This window comes from Centroberyx affinis, unplaced genomic scaffold, assembly GCF_046629955.1.
Source record: "Centroberyx affinis isolate AG114_WGS23_722 - 3 ecotype Tasmania unplaced genomic scaffold, CSIRO-AGI_Caff_v1 ptg003849l_1, whole genome shotgun sequence".
In the NCBI taxonomy this organism is placed as follows: Eukaryota; Metazoa; Chordata; class Actinopteri; order Beryciformes; family Berycidae; genus Centroberyx; species Centroberyx affinis.
The window spans coordinates 257,810-283,440 of record NW_027281696.1 but is presented as its reverse complement, the minus strand read 5'-3'; the positions used below and the strand labels follow the sequence as shown (position 1 = coordinate 283,440).

Sequence of the window (25,631 nt, the reverse complement as noted above, 5' to 3'; positions counted from 1 at the left end):
TGTTTCAAAGCACCGATCCCTCCTCTTTGTTTTGCCGACGGTTTTTCGTCTGCGTGGAATAACTGGCACTGTGGGAGTACAAGGGATTTTGACCGCAGCGGGGTCCAATTTAGCAAACACATGTGTGACATCATGCTTGATTTTGAGAAAATCAATACTTAAGAATGCCTTGTGTGTGTGTGTGTGTGTGTGTGTTGGTGGAAAAGCTGCTTTTTTAAAATGGGGTTTTTGGGAAACAACAGAAGTAACTTTTCTCACACTCTATTCGGTCTGACCATAATAGCAGTATGTGGCTTGACACACTTTAATATGTTTCACTGGTTGGCCATTGAATGAACAGGTCTTTCCATTCCCTAATTCCTACAAATAAAAACTCTCATAAACACAGTGGCACAGACTTTGCCATCACCAAGGGTATCCGCTTACTTGCAGTCTGCACTTATGGATGCATACAATCCCACAGCCAGACTCTCTACAGCCTCTGTCCATGGTGCTAGATCTATACATTGCAAATAGCGAGTCCTTTACCTCCTATGCTGCGGTTCTGAATACAGTCAGTTTTACTTGTTCACCAAATATCACTGGCTTTAAAATGATCAAAACGTCCTTCATCAGAGGTTTTTGGAATTGTGCAGTCTTTTTTGAAAATAATTTCCTCAATTAAGCCCCTGTCCTGTGTAGCCAAGAAAAGAATGCTTTCATTGTAATTATGTCACTTCACCTACTTCAACATATGTTTTCCATTTGAATATTTAAAAGTGTTTTTTTCTGGTGGTACTGCTTTGAATGAACCAGCAAGCTTTACTTTATTTGAGCATATCAGTGCAGGTTACTGTCTGTATCAGATTACTGTTTGGGTTGTATTTGAGCAATAATAATAGTGATAATAGATTTATAGAACTTGTATAATTAAGTGTTCAGTAATAATAGAGCAACTGATGAACCTTTAGATGGGGTGTGTAAAGTAAATCACAGACAAAAGTCAGAAAGTTGAACCATGAATGCCTTGAACTATCCATTTTCTCTGTGATACAAGGCGATGTAAAAAGCAAATAGAGGAGGTTTCATATTAACACTCACCTAGAAGTAGGATGCAAAGGTAAAACATTATAAATTCACAATTCTGTTAGATTCATCGTCAATATCTTGCTGCTCTGCCCAACAAGGAGAGAGGTGTGTCTCAGAGAAACTGTATCAGGGCCAAGTTATGACCGCCGGTGCAGATGGCAGCTCAGTGTTACAAACCCCATCCTTCTGCGAAAAGTCATGGTGCATCACTGCCATTCATCTGTCATTCATCAAGGGTTTTTTTTCGCAGGGCCCCGGACTGCAGCTAACACCCGTCTGGATCCCTCACATGGCCAGCGTCCCGCTCATGCCTTGGGAAAGCCCCAGAGGAGCGGCCCAGAGCGAGGGGAAGTAGAGGGGGACAAGCCCAAGCCACGCAAAGTCTAGCCAGGCTCACCAAGCCAGACAGGGGGAGAGCAGGGGGAGAAGGCCTATACGGTTTGAGAGGAGGAGACCATAAAGGTGAGAAGTGTGTCCATAAAGTGATTATGATGAAAAGTTGGACAGAAATGTGAACACAAGGGAGCAGTGTTTGGCTTCATTTGCCGTTGTATGTGAAGACTGCAGGAAGGGGCCAAAGAAGCAGAGACTGAAATGCATTATAGGAGGAAACAGTGCAGTAAATAGGAAATGACTGGAGGTGGACAGCATGTCATGTCGAGCTCTGTATTGGAGCCTACCTGTCTGTGTACTGTTCCCTGCTTTTCAACAATTCCCACACACTTCTGCTCATTTCTGCATTCTGGATTGTGCCATTTTTACACTTCCAATGTAGAATTCCAAGCATCACCCCTGTTGAAGTGTCCTTGAGCAAGACACTGACTGAATCCTTACCAGCTCCAGAGTTGCTGCTCTGTAGCTGAGCCTGACCTCTGACCTTGATGAGACGGGCAAGCAAAAAGACAATTTCCCTATTGCAATCAGTAAAGTATCACATTATTAGACTTAAATGTCATTGATTATTTAGAGCAGGGGAGAGCAACACAGAGGGTTATTAAACTCTAGTAATGTATCTCTTTCTATCAGTGACCAACGAATTGCAACAACATCGACAGCTCTCTGGTGCACCTTACGGTGGCCTGTAGTTGACATAAGAGTAATAATAAAGTCACATTTTCATAATAGCAACAATTAAGAGATTCAATAGAAACGTCTGATACTGCTTTGTCATTTGCTATAATACCAAGAGAGGGAGAGTTTTTGTTCCAAAACAGAGTACAGGCTGGAAAATGAGTTTTGAAAGCCGGAAATCTCAGCATCTGGCGAAGTAATCATTTAGTCATTGGTATTGATCAATAACCCTATCAACCCCCCGCAGATATATTATGGTTATTTTGTTGTAGGTTTCTAAAATGCTTACTGTAAAGTCTCATTTGTATCTGTAACATAGTAATTGTACCTGTGTAGTTGATCTGTTCAGTAACGTTTGTTCACTAAAAATGTTCTGTACCAACTTTGTTCACAATCTAACACAGCTCACTTTTTTACTCATTGTGCAGAAAAATGTAAGGCAGCCATATTTCCATTATTCCAACTCTCCAAAAAGATCGGCTTTGATCTCTTTGGTACAGTTGTAGGAGAAGCAAATACCACAGCAGAGGAAAACATACATTCACTCATCAGCGTTTATTTTCACACCATTCTCTTGGCAGCGCTTTGCCAGTCTCTTCAGCATGGACATGTTTAAAGGATTAAGGCACCCTGCAGACTCCACTGTGGGGCCTCTAATTGCTATATCTCATTTAGCAGCATGTGCCCTGTATGTAATTCACTTCAAGGATATGAGGCTCCAAGGTTTTTCCTTAGTGTGTTTGAATGGATGTGTAAACCATGGGAAGGAACGGCAAGAGGGAGAATGCATTCAGGAGACAGAGGGTTTAGTTTCTTTGGGTTTGACCCTCGATTGGAAGCGGGTCTTGTAAGACTTGGTGCATTCTACAAACTCCTATCTCCTGCTTATGCTTGTGTGGAAAGTAAAGCAATGAGTTGAGCGACCTCCAGTGGTGAAAGAAGGGAGAGACCCAATATCATCTGTGCTCACACACCACACAGCTGTAGGCACAAACAGGAGTGTGTCTAATCACATTCATGCCCACACACACACACACACACACATGTTACAGGAGTCATGGTGCTATAGCACAAAGTCCTGTAAAGCCTCTCTAGTGACTTAGTGTAGTATAGTTGTTTTCGCATTTCTTAGAGCAGTGGTGATTACTTTCGTGCTGCGGTCGCTGATAGAAGGGAAGCAGTGGTGTATACTTTACCACAATTATGTTTGAATGTTTTCAAAACCTCCTCCTTCCAGGAAGAATGCCTCCATTGTGCAGTGTGTACTACTATAAAGGGTAAAGTAATGGAAATGCCAGCATGAAGTTGGTATCGTTTAGCTGCAATGTCACATGGACCAGTTTCTTTTGACTTTTAATAAAGAAATAAGTCACAAAATAATGACACAATATGAGATGAGATAAGACGAGATGACATATATGATGATGACTTTTTAATTTTGTCTGCTATCTTTAAAGAGCTATTTTATCATACACACATGAACAAGCACACACACACACATACTTTTGAGGTACTGAGTGTCCCAAAACGATGTTCAGTGCTGCTGCCTGTGCATGGACAAACACTCAGACATCTCGTTCTGCTGGACAGCAGCCTCCTCTGAACCAAATGAGTGAGTGCGGCTTGCTCAGAGCCAAAGCCAACCAGAGGTTTGGATTAAAAACATTTCTTGTTTATTTGAGACTGTGGCCCAGAGCTGCTAACATGGACACAATGTGAGGCACAGTGCAAAAACAAGAGTGGGTGCAATTAGTCTGGCGTGCACAAGGTATTTTTCTGTGAGTATGCAAATAAACACAGGCTGTGCAGATAATTCATTAGAATAACAAACCCACAAATAGTGTATAAGAAGTGAGAGAGTCACATAGACCCAAGCTAAATGCTACATGCACCCAAGAGTGTTTCTCAAAATAAGAGCAAAGAGTTGGAGGTTTTGCCCAAGAGTGCAAATGATGATAAAAGTCCTACTGAAATCGGTGTAATCTGATTAAATATCAAATGGCATTAGATTAAATATGCCTGACATAAAGGTAATATGCCTGTGTACAAAGGTTTAAAGTAATCTGTGATCTCTACTGGCGACTAGTAGGAATTTCAATTGTTTTGAAAGGCGGGAATCTCAGCACCAGGGTGAAGTAATCATTGAGTGATTGGTATTGATCAGCCCCTCACAGATATATCAGGGTCATTTTGTACTATGGGTTAGGGTTAGTAAGAAATATGTATTTCCCCTTTAAGACCTGCTTTTCTCAGTTCATTAATACCGTGCACAGTCAACAAATAATAGCAATGCTCCAGCGTCGATAAATCACACCCACTGCCAGTTTTCATAATTCCCTCTCTTTGAAATGTGCTCCAGCCTAGGAACACCCATGAATGCACTAGATCAATGTTACGAGATCAACAAACAAGATATTTGCACCCACTATCTGATTGGCGCTACCACAAACCTTCAGTAGATCCAGGCCTATAGCTCTAACCAGCTGTCATCCTTCCTGTAACAAGATGCCAAAAGAAACCCAGAAATGTCTTTTGGAAACTCTGTGAAGTAAATAATCAGTAAGGCCTTGGTAGTCCTGATTGGTCCTGTAATAGAAAACAAGTAAATATTATGATGCTTCATAATGTTGTGAGGCTTTATCAAGATGTACCCTGGAACTAGACATCCCACAGCCCACAAGACATCTATTCCTTTGTATTTACTCACTGACATCTTGAGTCCAAATGTGGTCTATGTAAAATCGGGGAGGAAATCTTGACAACGTTGGCATGCAATAAAAAGCGGCCGGTCAAAAACAAGTTTTAATTCAATTTGTGTATATAATAAACAAATATGTATCATCAAAAGCTCAAACTGGGTAAAAAAGCATAAAGGTCATGGATGACAGTAAACATCACCTTAGGAGTGGGGACGAAATAGGCAAAATAAAATGGTATCAACTGTAAATTTCCTAAGCTAGAGCTGCCATGAGACCTACCTGCATGTATGTACGATGTATTACATTCTTACCACTTCTTCTCTTCTCTACAGCAGAAAATGGCGGCTGCACCCCTCCGTTCTTTCTATCTACTCCTCGCAGCATTGCAGCTGTGTTTATTACGCCCGGCACACGGCGGGGCATATTACGGACACAAGCAGCCACCTCAACAACACCAGCCCTTGCCGCAATACAACGACGGGTATCCTCAACAACAGCAGTACATGGGGAACGAGATGCCAATGCTGCCTCAGTATGGGAAAGATCTTCCTCAGCTGCCGTTGCACATGGGCAAAGAGAGGCCGCTGAGTGAGGGCAAAGGTGAGGCTGAAGCAGGTTACTGACAATTCATTTCACTGGGCTTTTACAGTATGTTGTCCAAAAAATAGTTTTCAATCTGTATACACTACAAGACACACACATTCTGGACAGAATAGGCCAATCATCAATCAGTGTTTTGGCACATCTAAACAGTCAGATAACATCACCAAATTTGCTCAGATGGCTCACAAAAGATTGTTTTTCTATCCTTTACATGCTCTGATTATTGTGTTTGTAAATTCTTACCAGTATCTATTCACACAGTTTAGTAGAATGATGTATGTAATCATTCATTCAATTCATTCATGACATTTTGTTTGGGGTTAAGCTTTAACTTTTAAACAATAATAATAATTTACGATTTTGTCAAAAATAAAGACTGGGGTGGAGGTTAAGGTTTGTGTCATGTTATAGGTTACCTTTGTTGTGAGGACAGGGTACAGCAGCAAAAAGCACTAACTTAGGTATGAGGAATATATTCTCTTTGGTTAACATTACAGAAAATATTTGGGTCACAGATGTTAGGAAACAAATTTGTCATGGTACACTTTTGGCATGTTGAGAGGCAGTATTCCTGATGTGGGTCTGGAAGTCGGTACCATCTGTACTGCAGGCCTCATCTCTCTCCTTCCAACCACTCCAGCCAACCCCCTTCTCAAGCTTTCTGCACTATTACACTATACAACATCCTATGCTATTCAGAGTTTGGTAGATGGTTAACAAAACTATGCTGCATTACTTTTCATACATGGTAATTTTGTTCAAAATATTGTATTGGGCAGCTTCTCTACTTTATGATTTGTTGTTCATTTAACTTTAAAGTGATTTGAGCCAGAAGCGCATGATGATAGATAAAATTGGATTAGCATGGTTTTAAATGTTAAAACTTCTAACTGCACACTTGAGAAATGACAAGCTAGCTAGTTATAATTATAATAATTATTATTACTGTCATGCATTTTACAAAAATGTTTAGATAAATTCAGTCATGAGTGGTGACTCACCACTCACCGTGATGTGCCACCAAAAGAGCTTGAGTCATACTAGGAGGAACTCTGACTAATTTGTTTTCTTGAGCAGTCTCGATCAGATTAGTGGGTTAATTTTCAATTTCACCAAGAAAAACCTTTTCACCTCTACCAGATTTCTCTTCTCGTTTACAGGAGAGACCTTCCCCAGAGGAGCTAAAGGCCCCCCTCCACCTGGTCCTGGTGGAGAGGGTCTCCGAGAGGGACCACCAGGAGTTCAGGGCCCTCCGGGACCCCAAGGCCCCACTGGGCTGCCAGGCCATGGGGTGCCAGGCCCGCAAGGAAAGCCAGGGCCCCCTGGTCCCCAAGGTTACCCAGGAACAGGAAAACCTGGAATGCCAGGATTGCCAGGAAAACCTGGTGGACCCGGATTACCAGGACCTAAGGGTGAGCTCGGCCACAATGGTGGTGAGGGACAGATAGGACTGCCTGGACCTTCAGGGCTCCCAGGTCCCCCTGGTCTCCCAGGGATTGCAAAACCAGGAGCCCAGGGGCTTCCAGGACAGACTGGACCTCGAGGGGAGCCTGGCCACAAGGGTCTACATGGACTTCCTGGTCTCCCAGGCATCAAGGGAGACAAAGGACTTGGTCTGCCTGGTTTGCCAGGTTTTAAAGGACCTGCCGGCCCACCAGGACCCCCTGGAGAAGCAGGGCTCCCTGGGGTTGGTAAACCCGGCCTGAATGGACTTCCTGGACAGCCAGGTATACCAGGAAAACCTGGTCCCCCTGGAGAGCCAGGATTTGCAGGTCCACCAGGAGAAGGGGGTGAACATGGACCGCCAGGCTTGCCAGGAATTGGAAAATCAGGAATAGATGGTTTCCCAGGGCAACCAGGGGTCCCTGGAGGGAAAGGGGAACCAGGCTCTCCGGGTCTACCAGGGGGTCCAGGCTTGCCAGGTTATGGTAAGCCAGGTTTTCCAGGACCTAAAGGTCACAAGGGACATGGTGGTCCTCCTGGATTTCCAGGCCCAAAAGGTGACAAAGGCCATGGAGGCCATCCAGGGGTCATTGGTCCCCCTGGTCCCAGTGGTCTGCCTGGCACACCAGGTCCGATGGGCCCCCCCGGGGGTCTTGGCTTCCCAGGGCCAAAAGGGGAAGGTGGTGCTGGGGGACCAAAAGGACTGCCAGGGATAAAGGGTGACCTGGGCCCTTCAGGACTTCCAGGACAGCCAGGTTTTCCAGGAGAGGGTGGAAAACCAGGACCCAGAGGTTTGCCAGGGCCCATGGGCCCTAAAGGGGAGTCTGGTTATAAGGGCTTACCTGGTCTCCCTGGTGCCCCAGGATTACCTGGATCAAGAGGAGAGGGAGGACAACATGGAGAGAAGGGTCACCAGGGACCAAAGGGAATTCCAGGACTTACAGGACCAGGGGGGCCAATCGGTCCTCCTGGGCTCCCAGGGCCAAAAGGCGAAACAGGCCCATCTGGTAACCCTGGCTATCCTGGTGAAGGGAAACCAGGACTTCCAGGTCATATTGGTCCTCAGGGTAAGCCTGGCCTCAGCGGCCCCCCTGGCCTTCCTGGACAACCAGGCCAACCTGGACCCCCTGGTCCTCCAGGACAGCCTGCTGCACCTCCTGACCTCGGAGAGATCCTCCCTGTGACAGGCCCATACAACGGCCAAAAACAAGGTTACAAGAAGCCAAAGAATGGAGGGGACATCGGTGTAACTGGCCTGGAGATGCCAGCGTTTACAGCCAAGCTCACGAATCCTTTCCCTCCTGTCGGCTCTCCCATCATCTTTGACAAACTTCTGCACAATGGTAATCAGGACTACAGTCCCCAAAATGGCATCTTCACCTGTAGTACACCAGGGATCTATTATTTTGCTTACCACGTCCACTGCAAAGGAGGTAATGTGTGGGTGGCACTCATGAGGAACAATGAGCCAGTAATGTACACATACGATGAGTACAAGAAGGGCTCCCTGGACCAGGCTTCAGGGAGCGCTGTGCTCCCATTACAGCATGGGGACACTGTGCATTTACAGCTGCCTTCTGATCAGGCAGCAGGACTTTATGCTGGTCAATATGTCCACTCCACGTTTTCTGGATATTTATTGTACCCAATGTAAGAAGTGTATCTAAACAAAGGAGAGAATAATGACACATTATCCACCATATGTCAATTTCTCAAGTAACACAGAAATGACTTTATGATGGTAAAACTACTTCAGGCTCAAAGGTACTATGCCGGCCCAGTGGAATGGGCTTGGAATGGGTGGTGGCAGAGTAATCAGTTATATAGTAATAATGCACTTGAATTGGTTGAATATTTCTTTGCATTACATGCATCACATCTGAAATGAAGGGAGTCAAGGAGCTGACAAGAGAGTGACAAACAGATATGGGTTAATGGGTAGAAAATGTATATAGTAAACATTTATGTTGGTTGTGGTATGTAGAAAGCAAAGTCTGTTGTTTGTGTTCTGGATTGTAGAAAGTAGAGGGGAAAACAAATACTGAGAATCTGGAAGAAACTGTGAGATCATAAGGATCCATCACTTTCACCGGAAATGATTTTTTTAATTAAAAAATATAATCTGCCATGTTACATATGGTGTTAATAGTTCTTTGTATCGCAGCTGCCAAGGTATCTCAGTTGTTGTCATTCTTGTTCATGAGGATTGTATCTGTTACATCATGCATTCATTATTATATCCATCCACACAGTATATCAATACTCATAGCTGGAAATTGTCTTATATTGCAGAAGTCAAGCATTCATTGTTTTATTCACATAGGATATCATCATATCAGCACAGAATACTTTTCTGGACAACGTCTGTTTGTATTATGGTTATATATTTTGACCACATAAGAGAGTATTGGTGTTCATTGTACAATTCATTTACTCACATTTATAGCAATATACATTTGGTTTATATTTAATTTTCTCTGTGCTTTCAGGAGGGGTTGAACTTGCCATACAGTAATACAATTATCGTTTAGGTTACATTGTGTGAGGGGCAGTCATTGTTTTCTTACTGAATGTTGAAAACGCAGCTGTTTCATGTAATGGAATGTAACATATTCATCTGACAAAAAATAAGCATGTGTATTTTATCATTTTATGCAAGTTCGCAATTGAATTAAATTCCCATATCACATCAAATGCCCACTATTGAAAAAGAAAAGAATTGAGCTGCTAAGACTTTGCCTAAGACTTGGCAGTTGAACTATCTAAACTTTTTTTTTTATTATTTGAAATATATCATGATTTGCCTTAGAAAACTCATATTTTGTAGTCTAAGCAATAATAAATCCTTTCAAAGGTATTGTCAGTATTCTTCTCTGTAATTTATTTGTTTGACTACTGATTACTTGGAATTGTGTTCTACTATGTGCTTAACAGTAAATGGGGGATTTCATTCCAAAATGCAAAATGCTATGTAAACATTTTGTGGGCAAAAATTAAAGATAAAATAATGTTTTGCCTTCATGCCAGTATCTGTCAATATTTTAGTTTCTGGGTTTTTGCCTAATTTTGGAATGGAATTCTTTAAATGTAAAGAATGTTTTTTTCACTTTCTTTTTTTTTTTTTTTTTTTTACTTTGGACAATGCTGCAGCATGAGCATAAGCAAATGAGAAACAAAGCATCAAAAGTGTGAGTGTTGTTGTTTGTTGCCTTGATTGGTTATTTTTTAATAAAGACAAATCAATAAACTGAAAACATTGGCTTGCCCTTCTGTAATCATTGATTATCATCTTTATGCCTGAGCCTCTGAAGCAGTATACAGTAGCCTATGCTACAGACATTATTCCATTAAAAATGTCTGAGGTGGCATATATGAACAGTGCAATAGACAGGAATTAATTTGAAAGTGTGTGCGTGTGTGAGAGAAAGAGAGACAGAGAGAGAGGAGAGGGAGAGAGAGGAGAGGGAGAGAGAGAGAGAGAGAGAGAGAGAGAGCAGAGGGAGAAGGCAGCGCATTTCTGCTGTATTTGCAAAATTGCAAAAAGTGAGCATCAGTTGTGAGCCCAAAATATGAAATTCAAATGTACGTACAAATGCGCCCATTCTTAACTGAAGCCAAAAGAAAAGTGATATAACCCTCCCCCAAAGACAGAGGCGCTTCAGCTTCAGTTTCATCTTCTGACCAATCATGATGTGAGATGTCATACTTCCGCTCTGTCCCACACTCGTCCACTGCCTGACAGACAGCAGCCTTGTCTTGTCGTTGTTAATTAACATTTTAAGCTGCTTATTATACGGTTTATGAACAGCACTGGATAAAAAGTAAGTCCTGTGATTAATCGCTTATAAGTTTTACTGCCGGGCGCTATCGAAATTTAGCTGACAAGTTATCTTAAGCTACACTGTCTGAACTAACTTAGCTGCTATCCAGGGTTAGCTTGTTAGCTCAGCTGGTAACAAGCCGTTTGCAAACCGTATAACAGACTAACATAAGTAACTGAAGTGCTGAAGCTTTTGCAGATACACCTGGGCTGAATATGCTATTCGAGTTGACATGAAACTCAACATGGAGAATTGATATCCGGTCGCCTGTCCCAGTAGCTAACGTTGGTTAAGCTAATTTAGCAAGGTTAGCTAATACTGGAACTGTAGCGTTACTCATTCATTGCTAAGTTGATTTGAGTGTGTAAGTTAGCTAAGTACAGCGGTCAGTGTGAGTGGGGGAAATTAACATATGCTGCCGAAAATTGGGTATTGTAGAATTAAGAGCAGTTTTGAAAGGATTTCTTTGACTCTTGAGTTGTTTGAAGTGAAAATAGTTTAGGATTTAGCCAGACGACAGACTAGGTTATTTAAAATAACTGGAGTAAATTCCAAACTGTAACGTTACTACTCCCCTCCCTAGTCTCTACTAGTGCCTAAAGCCTGGGACACTAAGCATGAAACAGTATTGTTCTCCTGTCATCCCAATTAGCAAACTAGCTAACTTAGTCCATGACTTTACTTTTACTTGTAATGTTGAAATCCATGCACACTGTTTTACTGCTTCCTGGCTGCCAGAGTGATGAGAAAAAGGATAGGTATGTGATATAGATATCGAGTATTTGGGAAAGGGAGATGGAAATGCAAGGAAAGAGCAATACCTTAATTCTCCTTTTCTTTTTTTTTGGCAAGTGATCGCCTAAGCCTTTGAAAAAACCAGGGAAAACTTGTTGAGTATTTATCTCTAGCTCCAGAGTTCAGACTCAAAACTAGTCTCTTAGCTGGACTGAAATTGGATAGGAAACTCTTTTATTTCATGCTTGGGATGTTGTGTTTTCAGACCTCCATCATGGCTTCGCGAGAAGGTCCCAGAGCATCAGGCACAGATGGCAGTGACTTTCAGCACCGCGAGAGGGTCGCCAAACACTACCAGATGAGGTTCATTCTTTTACCACTAAACTTAATAAGTAATAGTCCTCAGAGGAAAATAGTGAAGTGGTTGTTGCCCCAGATTTTTGGGGGACAACAGATCCAGAGATCCCCACCAGCCGATCTCCCTCTTAATGACAATCACTGAATAAAATGCATAGAATACCATAAACAAGTTAAATTTAACAGTATGGCAACTGAAGGCTTCATGCTTAACTTTCCTCATTGTCCACCTCTGTATGTCATTTTGCACAGCGTTGCCTTGAAGTCTGAAATCCGCAAACTCAACATTGTCCATGTGCTGATCTGGGTGCTGATGGCAGCTCAGGTAATGGCAAACCATTTCTAGTTTTTGAAGAGTGTTTTTTGAATTATTTAATGAAATAAATCATGCGAATTATGCGTGTGAACGCAGCCTACTCAGATGTCACTTTGCACTCGTTTGCAGAAAAGCAATCTTGTACTTACTTTACAGGCAAAAACTTGCATCTACACATGATGCAGACAATAAATGTAGTTTTACATTGGTGGCACTAGAGGGAGCCCTCTACCCAAATCTGCACCATTTATCTGTTAAGTGTCAAATAGATTTGAAACTCACTTGTGGTTGTGACATTAGGGCAAGAAGTGGCACAGGCATTCAAGTAATAATGTGAGTGATGATGGCAAGGAAAAATTAGGCGTTAAATAGACATGAAAAGGTCACAAGGCAAGGAAATAGTTTCTCAGAAAAAACAAGCACAGATCCTGTACAGACCCACGGCGCGTGTTCAATTCAGTGCACTGAAGCATCACGACACCGTTATCAGTTAAATAATTCCACTAATGTCAGTTAGATACCACAGCTAACAATGTTACCTAACGTCAAAGTTTATAGGGCAACAAAAGACGTGGATGTATGTAAATTAACAGCAGAAAGTGGGGTTCGGTCAGCCCCAAAGGGACGCTAGATGGCTATGTCATTACTAGCGTCCCAAAGATCTTTAACCAACTCACCGTTAACAAGAACTTCATTTAGCGATGCCTTCCAAATGCCTCTGCAGATCGCGCAGAGCGGTTGCCATGGTAACGAGGGACTCAAGTGCGTTGTTACAGCTGAAACTACTGTAAAACACTAAATACAAGCCCTTAGCTGAAGAGATCATTTCATGCAACACTCCTAAAAACCCCTGGCCTCAGGGAATTATTTGCCTAAAGGGACAAATTTCAGTTACAGACTAAGGTTTTTCATGCAACTGGGCACTCAGATACTCACCGGTTGATGCGACTTTTAAACGTCAAAAGCTCAGTGTCCTTGGTGCCCAAACTTACACCGAGTGTCCTTGGGCTTAGTATCATGTACAGGGCACCATAAAAGTTTCAATAAAGTCCTCCACTTTCACAAAACACAGCTTTTTGGAGCCAGAAGCTATAGCTACTCTTACCACGCTGATGACATCGACTGCACACACACGTCGCGTCAGCGTCATCAGCCTGGTGATGCAACATCTCACTAAGCGTTACTGGGCTGACTGCCTGACTGCGTGACCTGAATTTGGCTCGTGATGCCCTCGGCTGCGCCATGGGAAAAACGCTGATCTGATCCTTCAACTGTAATAACAGCAGGGCTGGTAGTAATGGTCTGTACTGTCTGTCCTGTCTCAGGTGACGGTGAGTCAGCTGAGCCTGGTGTCCCACAGGGTGGTGGCCTCACCGTACCAGTGGGAGTACCCCTACCTCCTCAGCATCATTCCCTCCATCTTCAGCTTCATGGCCTTGCCGCGCAACAACATCAGCTACCTGGTCATCTCCATGATCAGCGCCGGGCTCTTCTGTGTGGCTCCGCTCATCTACGGCAGCATGGAGATGTTCCCCGTGGCGCAGCAGCTCTACCGGCACGGCAAGGCCTACCGCTTCATCTTCGGCTTCTCGGCCGTGTCCGTCATGTACCTGGTGATCGTCATCGCTGTGCAGGTGCACGGCTGGCAGATCTACTACAGCAAGAAGCTGCTGGACCAGTGGTTCACCAGCACGCAGGAGAAGAAGAAGAAATGAGCTTGTTTCTAAAGCGTGCTTAGTGCTAAGATCAGCTGTTTGTTTGTCGGCCTGTGTGGACAAAGAGGATCTTAGAGCTAAGGCGTTTTATTGGGAAACCAGTCCCTGAACTGTTGTCGTAGGAGAAGAAGACAACATAATTAATGCCTGACTGATGGAGCCACACAAGGCCTTGAAGAGAGGCAAACAAAAATAAAGCATTGTTGTGCTAAGGTCATCATTCTCTATATTTATAAGGCTTGACAATGATGATCTTGGTGTCAAATATTCTATGGTCAGTCCCTGGACTACTGTGACTGCTGCCGTAATTCTGTACATGAATTCTTCTGTCCTTTTTCAAAATGCACAATAATAAATTCAAATTATTGAAGCTAACAATAATTAAAAATATTTAGATCTGTCATGATCCCACAGGGAAGTTTGTCCGTCTTTGCCTGACCTCTTCATGTATCCCATTATCTCAGATACACCACAGTCTAGACATACCAGAGCAGGATTGGGAACACACAGACGAGGGATGAATGAAAGCAAACTAAGAAAATATATATATATTGATGTGTTGGAAATGAATCCTAAACTAAATGAAAACTGAATATTAGCCTGGAGTGTCAATCACTCATAATTGACCAGTATTGCAAAAATATCAGATGGCTTTTCATGGTGCATTTTGAAGTTATCTGTCCAACTGTGTAATCCTGCTTCTTGAAACATTTAAAGACCCACTGCTTCAGCTATTCAAAGTGATGTGTTGTATTTTTATTTGGTTAATAATCATGGCTAAATTTCAGAGGGTTGTAGCACCTCTAAACCTGTCTAGTCCCAGTCATTTTATCGCCTTGCTTCTCAAAAGATTAACACTTGATTTGTGGAGCAGGTGGTTCTCTGGATTATCTGTCACCTGAGACACCATGATCTAATTTGCCTTCTCTTTGGTTTCATTTGCACCACAGCCTCTAATCTGATTATTCCATCCTATGTGGCAGACGACAACTAAAGAAGCAAACAAGGGTCAGAGAAGCACTCCTATTGGAAGATGAAATATGGATCCTGATAACTTCATTACTCAGAGAAAATGTAGAAACACTTTTCCAGTGATTTCTGATTTTATCTTGGCTTGACAAAAATCAGAAAAGATCACAAATTTTCTTTGAAGTGCAGTGCTGATTGTGTGACCTCTACTCCTTAAAAGTTTCATGGTATTGTCTGAGGTCTGACCATGTCTGTTAACCTCGTCTTCCCTACCGTCCCCGCCACTGGGTCCATCATTACAAACGCAGGTTGCACGTCCAAGCTTTATTCAAACCCACAGAACTTTATTTTAAATTCTAGTCAAGATAACAAGTTTTCCAAAGACACCAAATGTGTCATGCTGAATTCCAGGGAAATGTGATTATAATGATGCACAAACATCTAGATTTTTTCCATTTCATGTAATGGTGCAGCCATAAAAAACATGGCGTCTTGTATTTGAATATTTCATTCAATATAAGCAGCTAGAGCTTCAAGAAAGAGTTGGAACGAGCAGATACAGAATATGGAGGTGACATTGTTGTACAGTTAGGAAAAAAAAAAGCCTAACTAAGCTGCTTAAGGGGAAATTTAAGGGTAAAGTCAGGGTATAGTCAAAAATCATTTACTCTCTGTTTGGTGTTATTCTTAACCACAGACAAGGGCTGGTCGGCTGTGTTCACATCAACAAATGTGACCTTCCAAATGTTCCTGGGCCATCTTTGTAGATTTTGTCAGAGTGATCCAAGTAAAGGAAAGATTTAAGACTACAATCCCCTGGGCTTTATGAATGATACGGCATACAAAAATACATCCTCTCCTAGAAACTATTGAACAGTTACATTAGGGACCAGTGATGTAGAGGACAGCAAGAGGAGGATGGATGTAATCTGGCCAATCACTGAACCAGAGTCCATTCTATATGCTTGAAAGTTCTAGAAAACTGAGACCATTTAATTCAAACTTTTTATTTTCTGAGTTGAAAATCACAATCGCCTTCAATGCAGTTTAAATTTGCTTGTTTTAAAATGCAACTAAATATAGAGATCACTTGCCAGCACAATATTTTTTTCAAACCAGGTTCTATTATATAGACATAACTTTACAGACATTATTAAAATAGAGTGATTTTAGAAAGACCTACAGTATGTTAACAGCTCAATATTGCATAATGTTTTCATAACTGCTAATGCAAACAAAAAAAAATTAACAGATTAAAAAAATTAACGAAAAAGGTAAGTATTTCATAACTTTTACATCTCTTCACATGATTTAACAAGGAGTTTTCAATCAAATATAACTTCAGATCCCTTGATTCTTCACATGATTGAATGCAGATTCAGGAGATTGGCTAACACTTAACCTGCTAACTCATTGTAAACTAATAAAGTGTCGGCTAAATGTCTAAAATACAAACAAAAATGCCAAGAGTCAAAACACAAAATAGAAATGAAAGCTTCACTTTTTTTCTGAGCACTACATTGTAATGAACAGTTACAGAATATGTTTCATTGAAACAACTAGCATCTGCCTTAATATAATTTGGCAAATATCTTCATAGATTGGACTGTCTGACTGACAGTGTTTCTGAGCTTGAGTTAAGTGTGAACATCTTTCCCTTTCAGGATCTGCCGCACCTGTGAGAAACACAACACATCCCGTCAGTCATTCATACTAAACCAGTCAATGCATATTCAACCAGTTTGTCTTTCAAAAAGCATAAAGACCTCTCAGTGTCATATGTAATTTTAGCAAACATTTCCCTACTCTTAGTCAATTTTGTTGATTATTTAAAATATAGGTTTTACTTAATTTAAGCAATTCAGCTCAGGATATTAAACTCAGATAGAGATGTTTCTATGTTAAAAGGATACTATCACATTTTAAATGTTCATGTTACTTTTGCTTCACATGGGGATACAGTTTTCATATTGACATTCCCTTTAAGCAAACCAAGACTTTGTTTGTTAGCGTTGTATCAAAAGCTCTAAAGCTTGAAAGTGAAAAAAGGTCTTCAATCCAATTAATCAAAACATAAACAAAGTCAGTATTTTGGCAACAGTGTGTGAACTGGAGACAACATACTGCAATTACTGGTTGTGTGAACGATTTTAGTGCCTTATATTTTTTTCAAATGCGTTACATTTGTACATGGCATAATTTTAGTGAAAAGTGTAGAGGTGGTTTGGATGGTTTGGTGATCATTCGACACACTGTACCTTTTCTCCAATGGGTCCTACAGGCACCAGCTGAGCAGGCAGCTCATTTTCAATGTTTCTGGCACTGAGGTCTGCTCCTCGTCTCATCAGCAGCCTCACTGCATCCACTTGAGCTTTGTGGTTTTGCAAAGAACTGACAATGTGCAGAGCTGTGTTTCCATTGAAAGTCTGGAAAATATATAGACAAATTACATATGACAGCTTGTTTATTTCTTTTAACACAAGTCTGTAGCAACTGTTAGTGTTCTTTCAATGTTGGTAAATGGTACACACTCATATAACTTGAGACAGCATCTATAAAATAAACATTTAATAGGAACGCAAGAGTGGCAGAATAGTCCTTTTATTCTCACCTTGAGAGGAGTTAATACCTCAAACTGTTGCATCAGTTGACACAAAGCAGATAGTTAATGTGACAATACTGAGGGAAAACAGGTTAAATCGATGTAAGCTGACATGCTAATTTAATTTGTTTCATAACAAGGAAAAACAGCACTTGCTAATTCACTCTTCAGTCTCTAATTTGTTCTGCTTACTGGAGAGAATTAGCGAGTACTGTTTTTTCCTTGTTATATTGTGTCTTTCTGAACCTGGCACACTATTAGGTTGAAGTGTTTGAAGCTGAGCTGCCATTTTCATTTTGTGCAGGTTAATCGGGTTGGTGGGGGCAGGTGTGCTTCAAGGTGATGGGAAAAGCATTGGAGTAATGTTAGAATATTATTCAGTAAACTACCACCACTAACCTTGACATTTACAATGGACAGCGAAGATGGCTGCTCGAGGAAAAGATGAAACAACTCCACATTTGCCTCCTCAGAAGCCATGTGAAGTGAAGTCCGTCCACTTTTCAGATCCTGTGGGACAAGATGTTTGTAACCCTTTTATTTTAATTCCAGAGAGGCAGAAGGGAGTTACAGTGTTTTGAGTGGGACCAGCTGGGAAAAGCCCTCTAGTGTTTCATGTAGAAACTGACAATGTAACATCTGCCAGATAATGTAATAACTTATCAAAATGTAATAAAAACATCACTTTAAATGGGTCAAAAATATGAAACTTGTTAATGTAATAAATCTCCAGATAATAAATAACATCACATTATTACATTAACCGCTGCTTATTAATTACTGGTTAATGTAAAAATGTCATAGTATTACATTAACTGTGAATTTATGACATTAACAGGTGTTATTACATATTCAACCCATTTAGAGCAATGTTTTTATTACAGTTATTACATTATACAGCAGATGTTACTTTATCAGTTTCTACACTCCATAAATAAACACATCTTGAGCCAGCTGAACCCACAAATGTCCAGACATCACTTGTTACGAGTGAGAAAAAAAATCCCTCCACACTCATGACTAAAGAAATATAAAGTAGTAAAATGAATTACATGTTTCACGGAGTAATTAATGAAGTAATATCCAAACCACAAAACAAAACAAACCCAAGCAGTTTGGGGTTTCTTTGTCTTCTATCAGCTCCTAAATAAAATGCTAAACAATAGTTCTAGTAGTTACCTTTGTGCCACAGCAGGCTCCCATGAGCAGCAGAGTCTTAATACATTCCCTGTACATTTGTCTCCTCTGCATGAGCTTCGCTGCCATGAATGAGCAGATACTTTCCAGGCTCCTCAGCTCTTTGACCACGGCGTTGTGAGACAAGACCGCTGCATGGAGCGGAGTTAAACCTCAGGAGAGAGAACAGTAGTGTCACCAGTTAGTCTTTTTTTTAAGATTCATTCGTCACAGAGAAATTTCTCAGAAGCAGGATTTAGGCGGTTGCACGCGTTTTTAAAAAAATACAAATATTATCGTATCAAGGAAAAAGCTTAGATGTCAAAGTAATTCACTGCTTGATGAGTTAAGCTCCAAAAAATCCCCACCATTTGAAAAAAAGTGATACCTGTCCTTACAAAATGGATAAATGGATGAAACAGTCCCTGTACTGCCACACGCTCTTTTTCTGTTCTTTTGCTTTTTAAAAGTATCAGTTTCTTTTGTGATAGGAGACACAGTTCATGTTATCATCAGACAACAGAAAACCTCCACAGTCCACACAGTGGGATTTATTAGAATTAGCATGGTCTGTTTTCCTGCTGCTTCTGGCAGAGACACATTTGTACTCACCATCGTAATTGAACATTTCAATATCAATTAGATGCCAGTTCCCAGTTAGGGCCATCTGGATGCTCTGTGACAAGTGTGAGAGAAAAAAGACAGCAAGATACAGATTAATATATATATATATTAAATATAAAGGGAAATATAAAATTAAAAGATTAAGGGCATCATTTAATTTATTTAAAATTGTCCAGATTCTGTGATGAGTCAAAAGTCTACAGCAGAGTAACACCTGATAACCTAACATAACACACACAGTGTTTTACCTCACAGCAATGGTGCACAATTAAACATTAACCAGTCAGATAAGCTGCAAGTCACCAAGACACTTAGAACTTTGTGACAAGGGATCAAGGTGAATGTAGCCCAGTGTGCCAGTGATCAGTTGCCATGACAACACTACTGTTGCCATTTTAACGCTTAAGAATAAGTTTGTATTTACAGTATCTAGATGTGTTGAGAAACGCAGCATTTCCCTGCATAAGAATACAATAAACATAACGTTGCTGTTGGGTGAAAAGTTTGTATCTCCAAAATGTCAACTTTTCAGGAACTAAGAAATACAGCCATGATGTCAGCTTGACCACCACGTATTTTTCAGTTTCCATGTTACCTTAATCTGTGGGTGCCTGCTTTAACAAGATAAACAACTAGTCAGAAATCCGCAGATTGTATTTTATAGTCCCCTGGTGTAAATATTTGATCCAGCACTAAGAGGAAATTGAAATGATCTCAGACAAGGTAAACTGGAGTTTCATTCAGCAGCTCAGAGGAAGAAACTAGTTCAACAGCCCACTGAGATTGTAGTTCACAACCCCAGTTCTAACCTTAAATTATTTTCATTTTTGTTATCTTTCAGATAATCTTATCTTTCAGATAACAAGTTCAAAAGCTGAGAATAAACTTTCTGAAGCAGTATGAATCAGTGGCTCAAAGAGCTGCTCAGCAATTTAAAAGGTTTGAGTATTTGGGTTCAAGGGTTCAAACCCTAACCCAAAGGCCCAACAACCCAAGTAAAGATTGAAAAGCTTTCTGAAAAAAACTTCTGAAACGGTTCGACCCAGTGGCTCAAAGCACTGGATGACTACATTCAAGTTTTGAGGCTGGGTTAAGTTAGTGAACAAGTGTTTACACTACTGACAACAATACAGTGGGAACTCTTAAGAGTGAAGGAGCTGTGATTCAAACCAGGAACCTCATACAAAAGCACCACCGATCTATATCGCAATGTTGACACAATGCTGATTCAATGTTAATTCTGATTCTACATTGAAACAGTGTTAAATTACATTGATAGGAACAATGGGCTTTTCACAGATATGCCACAATGGCCCCTTGTAAACTTGTAATGAATTGAAAAGCAGACATGGGCTCACCTGCAGAGAGAGAAAGTGGCCTTTCTCAGCACAGACATGAACAGGAGAGCGCCCCCAGCAGTCTCTACTGTTGACCTCTGCCCCGTGTGCCAGCAGGTCCTGAACAATCAAGTGCTGATTGGTAGCAACTGCGATCTGAAGCGCTGTCTGTGTACAAAGATGTGGACATAGGCTACAGTACATGCTCTGTATTTCTTTGGATTCATGTAAGTGTGGATTAAAGATAAATATTACACATCACATTAAAATCATATAATACCTGGCCGTTGTGCTCTTTCATATCCAGTGAGCCAATTCTAGCCATTTTCGCAGCAAGCACATAGGCTAGAGCCCTTTTGCCCTGGGCCACGGCTATGTGAAGACAACTGGCGGATGAAAGAGAATTAGGCCTATGAGAATATATCCAAGTACAATGAGAGTGTATCCAATCACAAAGAAGGTGCATGAATAGTCAGGGTGTGCCTCGTCGAATAAAGGTAATACTGATACTTTGAGACATGCTTGTGATAAAGGGCTATATAAATAAACAAGACTTGATAGAAGGTTTACAGTGGTGATGGATTTAGCGAGATCAGAGGTGATGCTTCAAAACTTGCAATTAGGGATAGTGGGACAGTGATAAGAGTAAAGTAAAACCAATATAAGTTCTATTTACAATCATAGCTGTGTTATCACATCTGTCCGAATAATGACATTTATTCATGCAATTATAGTCGATACATACGTGTCCCCGTCTTCATCCTGTATATTCAACACCTCAGGGTGAACTCCCTCCATTCTGTTTGCCTCTTGAAGTATTTGCCAGTGAAAGAAAGTCATTTTGCCGTCAACGATCGGGGCGGGGTGTTGTACTTGTTGCGGGGTAACGTGACCGTTTTCAGGGCCGGGGAGGAACTGATTGGGGATGCTGGGGTTGATGGGCGCTGGAGTGCTCAACAGGTGAAAGCTGCGCTCACTGGCGATGGATTCGTAGAATGAATCGGGCTTCACAGATTTAAACTTGTGACCCAAGATGTTATTTTTCTGTGAGCAGTTCCGTTTCTAAAAGAGATGCGGATGAATCGGTTCAGAGAGACTTCAACTCGTTTCATGATGCAGTTCATGAGCTATTTTTTGACATGATTATAATATACAAGTTGCGAGTGTTTTCATGCATGCATCTGAATGTGAGAATTAAGCTGTGAGGTTTTGTATTTACAAATGTAGTTCATTCTCAAGCCAGCAGAACACACCCTCATTTGGCATTGCCCTTGAGGCCAACTGTAGGTGTGCCACCCTTCTTCCTCATACTGACGGAACTAAAAGATTTGTTTACCACAGTGTATCCTCATAAAGAAAACCCCCAGACTGAGAGAAAATGATGGCACCTATGTTTGTTTGTTTGGAAGTAATTAAACATAAGCAAAAATCACAATCTACGTTCTCTGATAGCTTGTGCAAGCTAATATCCTATATTTTTTCATGTAGGTTAATTACAACTTTATCATTTGTACATTTTGTTTAAATTTTGTTACTGGTTGTTGTTTTATTTCTTCTCTGTAGACACATCTGTTAAATACATCTCTCTCTGAAAATTGTTTTGCATAGGCTTTTATTTGAACTTAATAGTTATATGTTTTTTTTCCTGATAAATGCATAAAACATGAATAATGAATTTGACAGCAACATATTGCTATTGCCAAAGCCTAGAATAATATCTTATTATATTCCTGTAGTTGTGAAATACCTGTCCACTGTGACTGCTGAGGCGTCTCATCATTATCAGCTCTTTTACAGTGTTCTTCCTGTGACACCCTGGTGGCCTCGGGGTGCTGATGGCACACCCTGCAACAGGGACGCACAACTGTTACACCTCAATGTAAAACTGTAACCAAATTGAGTAAGAGCGCAGAGGTGGAGGCCCTGCAAGAACAGGAGCTACAGCAAGTGGGCAGGGAAGATGCTGCTTTAGGGGAGAACGGGGTAAGTTGAGTCTCAGGGTAAGATGAGCCAGTCCTTGTTTCTAGGCAGCCATACACAAACTTAGTCATGTAATCACAGATTTAGGAAGAGCTATTCATGTCCCTGAATTTGTGACGGAGGAGAGCACATAGAGAAAGTCAGCCACAAAAAAAAAAAAGATGATTTCATCATGGTAAAGATGTCATGGTTCTTGAATCTAAATGTAAGTAGATACATTTGAGGCTTCATTAGGCTATTTATTAGTTAAAGGCTTAAGTGTGGGCCCTATAAGCTGTGTGAAGTAGTTTTGTCAAAGAGTGGCTGTGGGGTAAAATGTGCCAAGCCCCGCTGCTTCACAGAGCGCTGTTCGCTTGTTTATTCAAAGTTTATTAATATTGAACGTGTCACGTGTCCAATCCGACACTGCATGTCCTTGGGTCCCCAGCAATACACCCACCAATTGTGAAGTAGATCAGACAAACGGTTCTCGAGATATGCGAAGGACACACATACAGAGATTCCTTGCTTTATATAGTATATGATGTAGTTAACTCAAACACATATGTGCGTTCAAGTGGTATTTTCTAATACTACAGAGTAAATATTATTATTCCATGAGACTATAAACACAAAACAAACAAGGGTTCAGCCTCCTTGGCAGCAGATCTATGTACAGGCAGATCTATGTACCCCCACCCTGGGGTAAGTTGTGCCAAAAGATCAACTTCTTTAATGGCTTATACTTGAAAAACTGTATGAGCAACAGGAAATGTTTTAATTTCCATGAATAGCCAACAACCTTAGGTATACATGATTATTGATTGAAATAAATGCACATTTATTTTGCCATAGTAGCACTAAATGTAAAGAGTGGCTCATGTTACCCCTTTCTCCCCTACTGTGTGAGAGAACTGTAAACTGAAAAGAGACTGAAAATTGGTTTCTAAATTAATTAACTATGATTGTTTCTTCCTGGAATGCTGTCCAGCCGTCTGTTCTGTACTCTCAGAAGTGTGTCCAACTTATTGCACACTTCTTCATTCCCGTGACAAACAAAACAAGGCTGCTGGGAAGCAACTACCAGGAAGTAGGAAGAAAGAAGGTAAGCGCATTGTTGGAATTTAACACCTTTTGAATTTGGTAATGCTGCGTATTTGTTTACCAGTAATGAAAAAAGACTCACCTTTATCATTTTCGCTTGAGTCGGTGTCCATTGGCAGAACTTGTCTCCCACTGGTCTCAATCCAACTTTGATCCAACATGTTTAGGGAGTCATTTATTAACGCTGAACTGCAACTGGAACCGACACGTCTCTTTTCCAAAGAATTCCTGCAATGTAAACTGTCTGTCAACACAATGCGGTGAAGTTTTAATGACAGTGACAGTTCCTGTCTAATTAAGTGTGACTGACTCACCAACACACCTTCCTGCTGTGTGTGCCTAGACGTTCAGAAATGAGGAACAACTGCCGCACCAATGTCCCACACCTGACAGAAGTGGGACAGCTTCCTGGTTAATAGATTAGTGGTTTAACTTTAAAGTTTCAAAATAAAAGTTTGAAGTTGAAATTAAAAACAACAGACATTACATGTGATTACATACAGGTGATTATACTCTGTTATACCCCCCTTTTACTCTATCCACAAGCATTTTGGCTCAAAACTGAAACTTAATAACACTGTTTTGATTCTAGTTTGACATAATAGTAAGATCCAGAGAGTGGACTGATATGTGATAATCACCTTCACCGCCATTAACTATAAAAACACATTTATTATCCCTATTGCATTAAATGCAATAAGTTCAATAGATTTCTTTAAGGTAAGTATTAGAAGTGGGGAACATCCTGCAGAACACAATAAATAGCAAGTAACAAAGTAAGACATATATTTTTATGAGGTAAATGAATAGTCTACAGTTTTTTGTTGACAGGATTTTGTTGCATATTAAAAACAAACATTTCAGCTACAAAAAAATTCTTATAAATTTGCACAACCTGGCAATGGCTGTCACGACTTTTTTTTTTTGTAATTGTACTTGTCATTTTGAATGACGGACGTTCCATTCCTCAGATAGAAAAACAGGTTTCTGAGGGCCAGTTAATATGCAAATTAGCTCAAGGCCCTGCATACATTATCACAGACATTAAACAATACAGCCTCTGTGAATGAATCAGTAACTCAACTGGAAAACAAAATTGAAATATGTGTAATCATGAATAAATATGCAAAAATGTATATGTTGTGTTTCTTCTTCTTCATGTTGTGTTTCTTCTAAGCATGCATTCTCCTTTATCTATCCATGCAAAATTATAGCTGGCATGAATATTAAATTACCTATGGATTATTATTATTGAGGCTATTAGGATAGGTATTTTAAGATGTTTGCCTACAAGATGTAATATTTTTGATGACATGATCAGTTGCATTTTTTAAATATTGAGCTATGGACATTAAGTATTTGTTTTTCCAAAATGGGTATATAGCATTTTGAAACGCAGCCCTTCACTTATATTACACACACAGTCAGCTACCTAGAAAAAAAAAAGTATATTCCAAAGGGGAAGCACATACAGAGACAGTTGTAATGCTCCACACTGTACTGTCCCTTCAATATATTTGCAATATAACTGAGCTTTTAAACTGACTTAATATGTGTGTTTCTCCTTTGGAATATTGTTGGATGTGCAATCTGTAAAAACATAATAATAATAATAATAACATTTTTTTTGTGTCACGTACCTGTTAAGACGTTCTGGTCAGGCTGAAAAACTCTACTGGAGCGTTTGCAAGGTTTATAGCTGTGGGCATTTAGTACCAGAATGGTGTGCGTCGGTATTCAGAGCTCACACATATATACTTTGGTGCTGACTACTCCTCTGTCAAGAGCTCACCTGTTGGGATTTCCCCTACAGAGAGGTGTGTTGTGTTCAGAGATATTTGCAGTTTGGCCCTGCCAAATACAGTATGTGCTATTTAAGCGTGACTTCACATGGCATATGTCCAGTGAAATTTGTGCTATTACTTGCAATCTGCTTTGTCATGGGATAAGTGAACCAGCCCATATTGTACAGACTCATACTGCTGGCGCACAGCTGTCCCATTAGCCTAATGCTGAGAAATGTTTGATGAAA

At 40.7% G+C, this 25,631-nt stretch overlaps 3 protein-coding genes across 3 annotated transcripts; 2 read left to right on the top strand and 1 right to left on the bottom strand.

Annotated features, from left to right (window-relative positions):
• The first annotated feature begins 1,441 nt into the window (after positions 1-1,441).
• On the top strand, positions 1,442-10,119 carry col8a1b (collagen, type VIII, alpha 1b). Its single transcript, XM_071541273.1, has 3 exons — positions 1,442-1,530; positions 5,171-5,438; positions 6,602-10,119. Exons 2-3 carry the CDS (start codon positions 5,177-5,179, stop codon positions 8,536-8,538), a joined length of 2,199 nt encoding a protein of 732 aa, XP_071397374.1. The 5' UTR covers positions 1,442-1,530; positions 5,171-5,176; the 3' UTR covers positions 8,539-10,119.
• Positions 10,120-10,599: 480 nt separating this feature from the next.
• Positions 10,600-14,742, top strand: jagn1b (jagunal homolog 1b). The gene is made up of 4 exons (XM_071541290.1): positions 10,600-10,705; positions 11,706-11,803; positions 12,050-12,122; positions 13,439-14,742. Exons 2-4 carry the CDS (start codon positions 11,715-11,717, stop codon positions 13,826-13,828), a joined length of 552 nt encoding a protein of 183 aa, XP_071397391.1. The 5' UTR covers positions 10,600-10,705; positions 11,706-11,714; the 3' UTR covers positions 13,829-14,742.
• A 1,112-nt stretch (positions 14,743-15,854) lies between these two features.
• On the bottom strand, positions 15,855-25,314 carry nfkbiz (nuclear factor of kappa light polypeptide gene enhancer in B-cells inhibitor, zeta). The gene is made up of 12 exons (XM_071541291.1): positions 25,240-25,314; positions 23,914-23,985; positions 23,682-23,827; positions 22,284-22,381; positions 21,282-21,598; positions 20,817-20,922; positions 20,558-20,704; positions 19,188-19,251; positions 18,579-18,748; positions 17,799-17,909; positions 17,056-17,223; positions 15,855-16,473 (listed from the first exon to the last, which is right to left on the bottom strand). The coding sequence occupies exons 3-12, from the start codon at positions 23,758-23,760 to the stop codon at positions 16,435-16,437; spliced, it is 1,299 nt and encodes a 432-aa protein (XP_071397392.1). The 5' UTR covers positions 23,761-23,827; positions 23,914-23,985; positions 25,240-25,314; the 3' UTR covers positions 15,855-16,434.
• Positions 25,315-25,631: the final 317 nt, after the last annotated feature.

What these genes read in the sequence shown, in the direction of transcription:
- col8a1b (XM_071541273.1), top strand. Translation starts at nt 5,177, where the DNA reads ATGGCGGCTGCACCCCTCCGTTCTTTCTATCTACTCCTCGCAGCATTG. An exon ending in GCCGCTGAGTGAGGGCAAAG is followed by an intron (nt 5,439 to 6,601) that starts GTGAGGCTGAAG and finishes TCTCGTTTACAG; the next exon opens with GAGAGACCTTCCCCAGAGGA.
- jagn1b (XM_071541290.1), top strand. Translation starts at nt 11,715, where the DNA reads ATGGCTTCGCGAGAAGGTCCCAGAGCATCAGGCACAGATGGCAGTGAC. An exon ending in GCCAAACACTACCAGATGAG is followed by an intron (nt 11,804 to 12,049) that starts GTTCATTCTTTT and finishes CATTTTGCACAG; the next exon opens with CGTTGCCTTGAAGTCTGAAA. An exon ending in GGGTGCTGATGGCAGCTCAG is followed by an intron (nt 12,123 to 13,438) that starts GTAATGGCAAAC and finishes GTCCTGTCTCAG; the next exon opens with GTGACGGTGAGTCAGCTGAG.
- nfkbiz (XM_071541291.1), bottom strand. Translation starts at nt 23,760, where the DNA reads ATGTTGGATCAAAGTTGGATTGAGACCAGTGGGAGACAAGTTCTGCCA. An exon ending in CTCAAGCGAAAATGATAAAG is followed by an intron (nt 22,382 to 23,681) that starts GTGAGTCTTTTT and finishes TCCCTGTTGCAG; the next exon opens with GGTGTGCCATCAGCACCCCG. An exon ending in GCCACTTTCTCTCTCTGCAG is followed by an intron (nt 19,252 to 20,557) that starts GTGAGCCCATGT and finishes CACTTGTCACAG; the next exon opens with AGCATCCAGATGGCCCTAAC.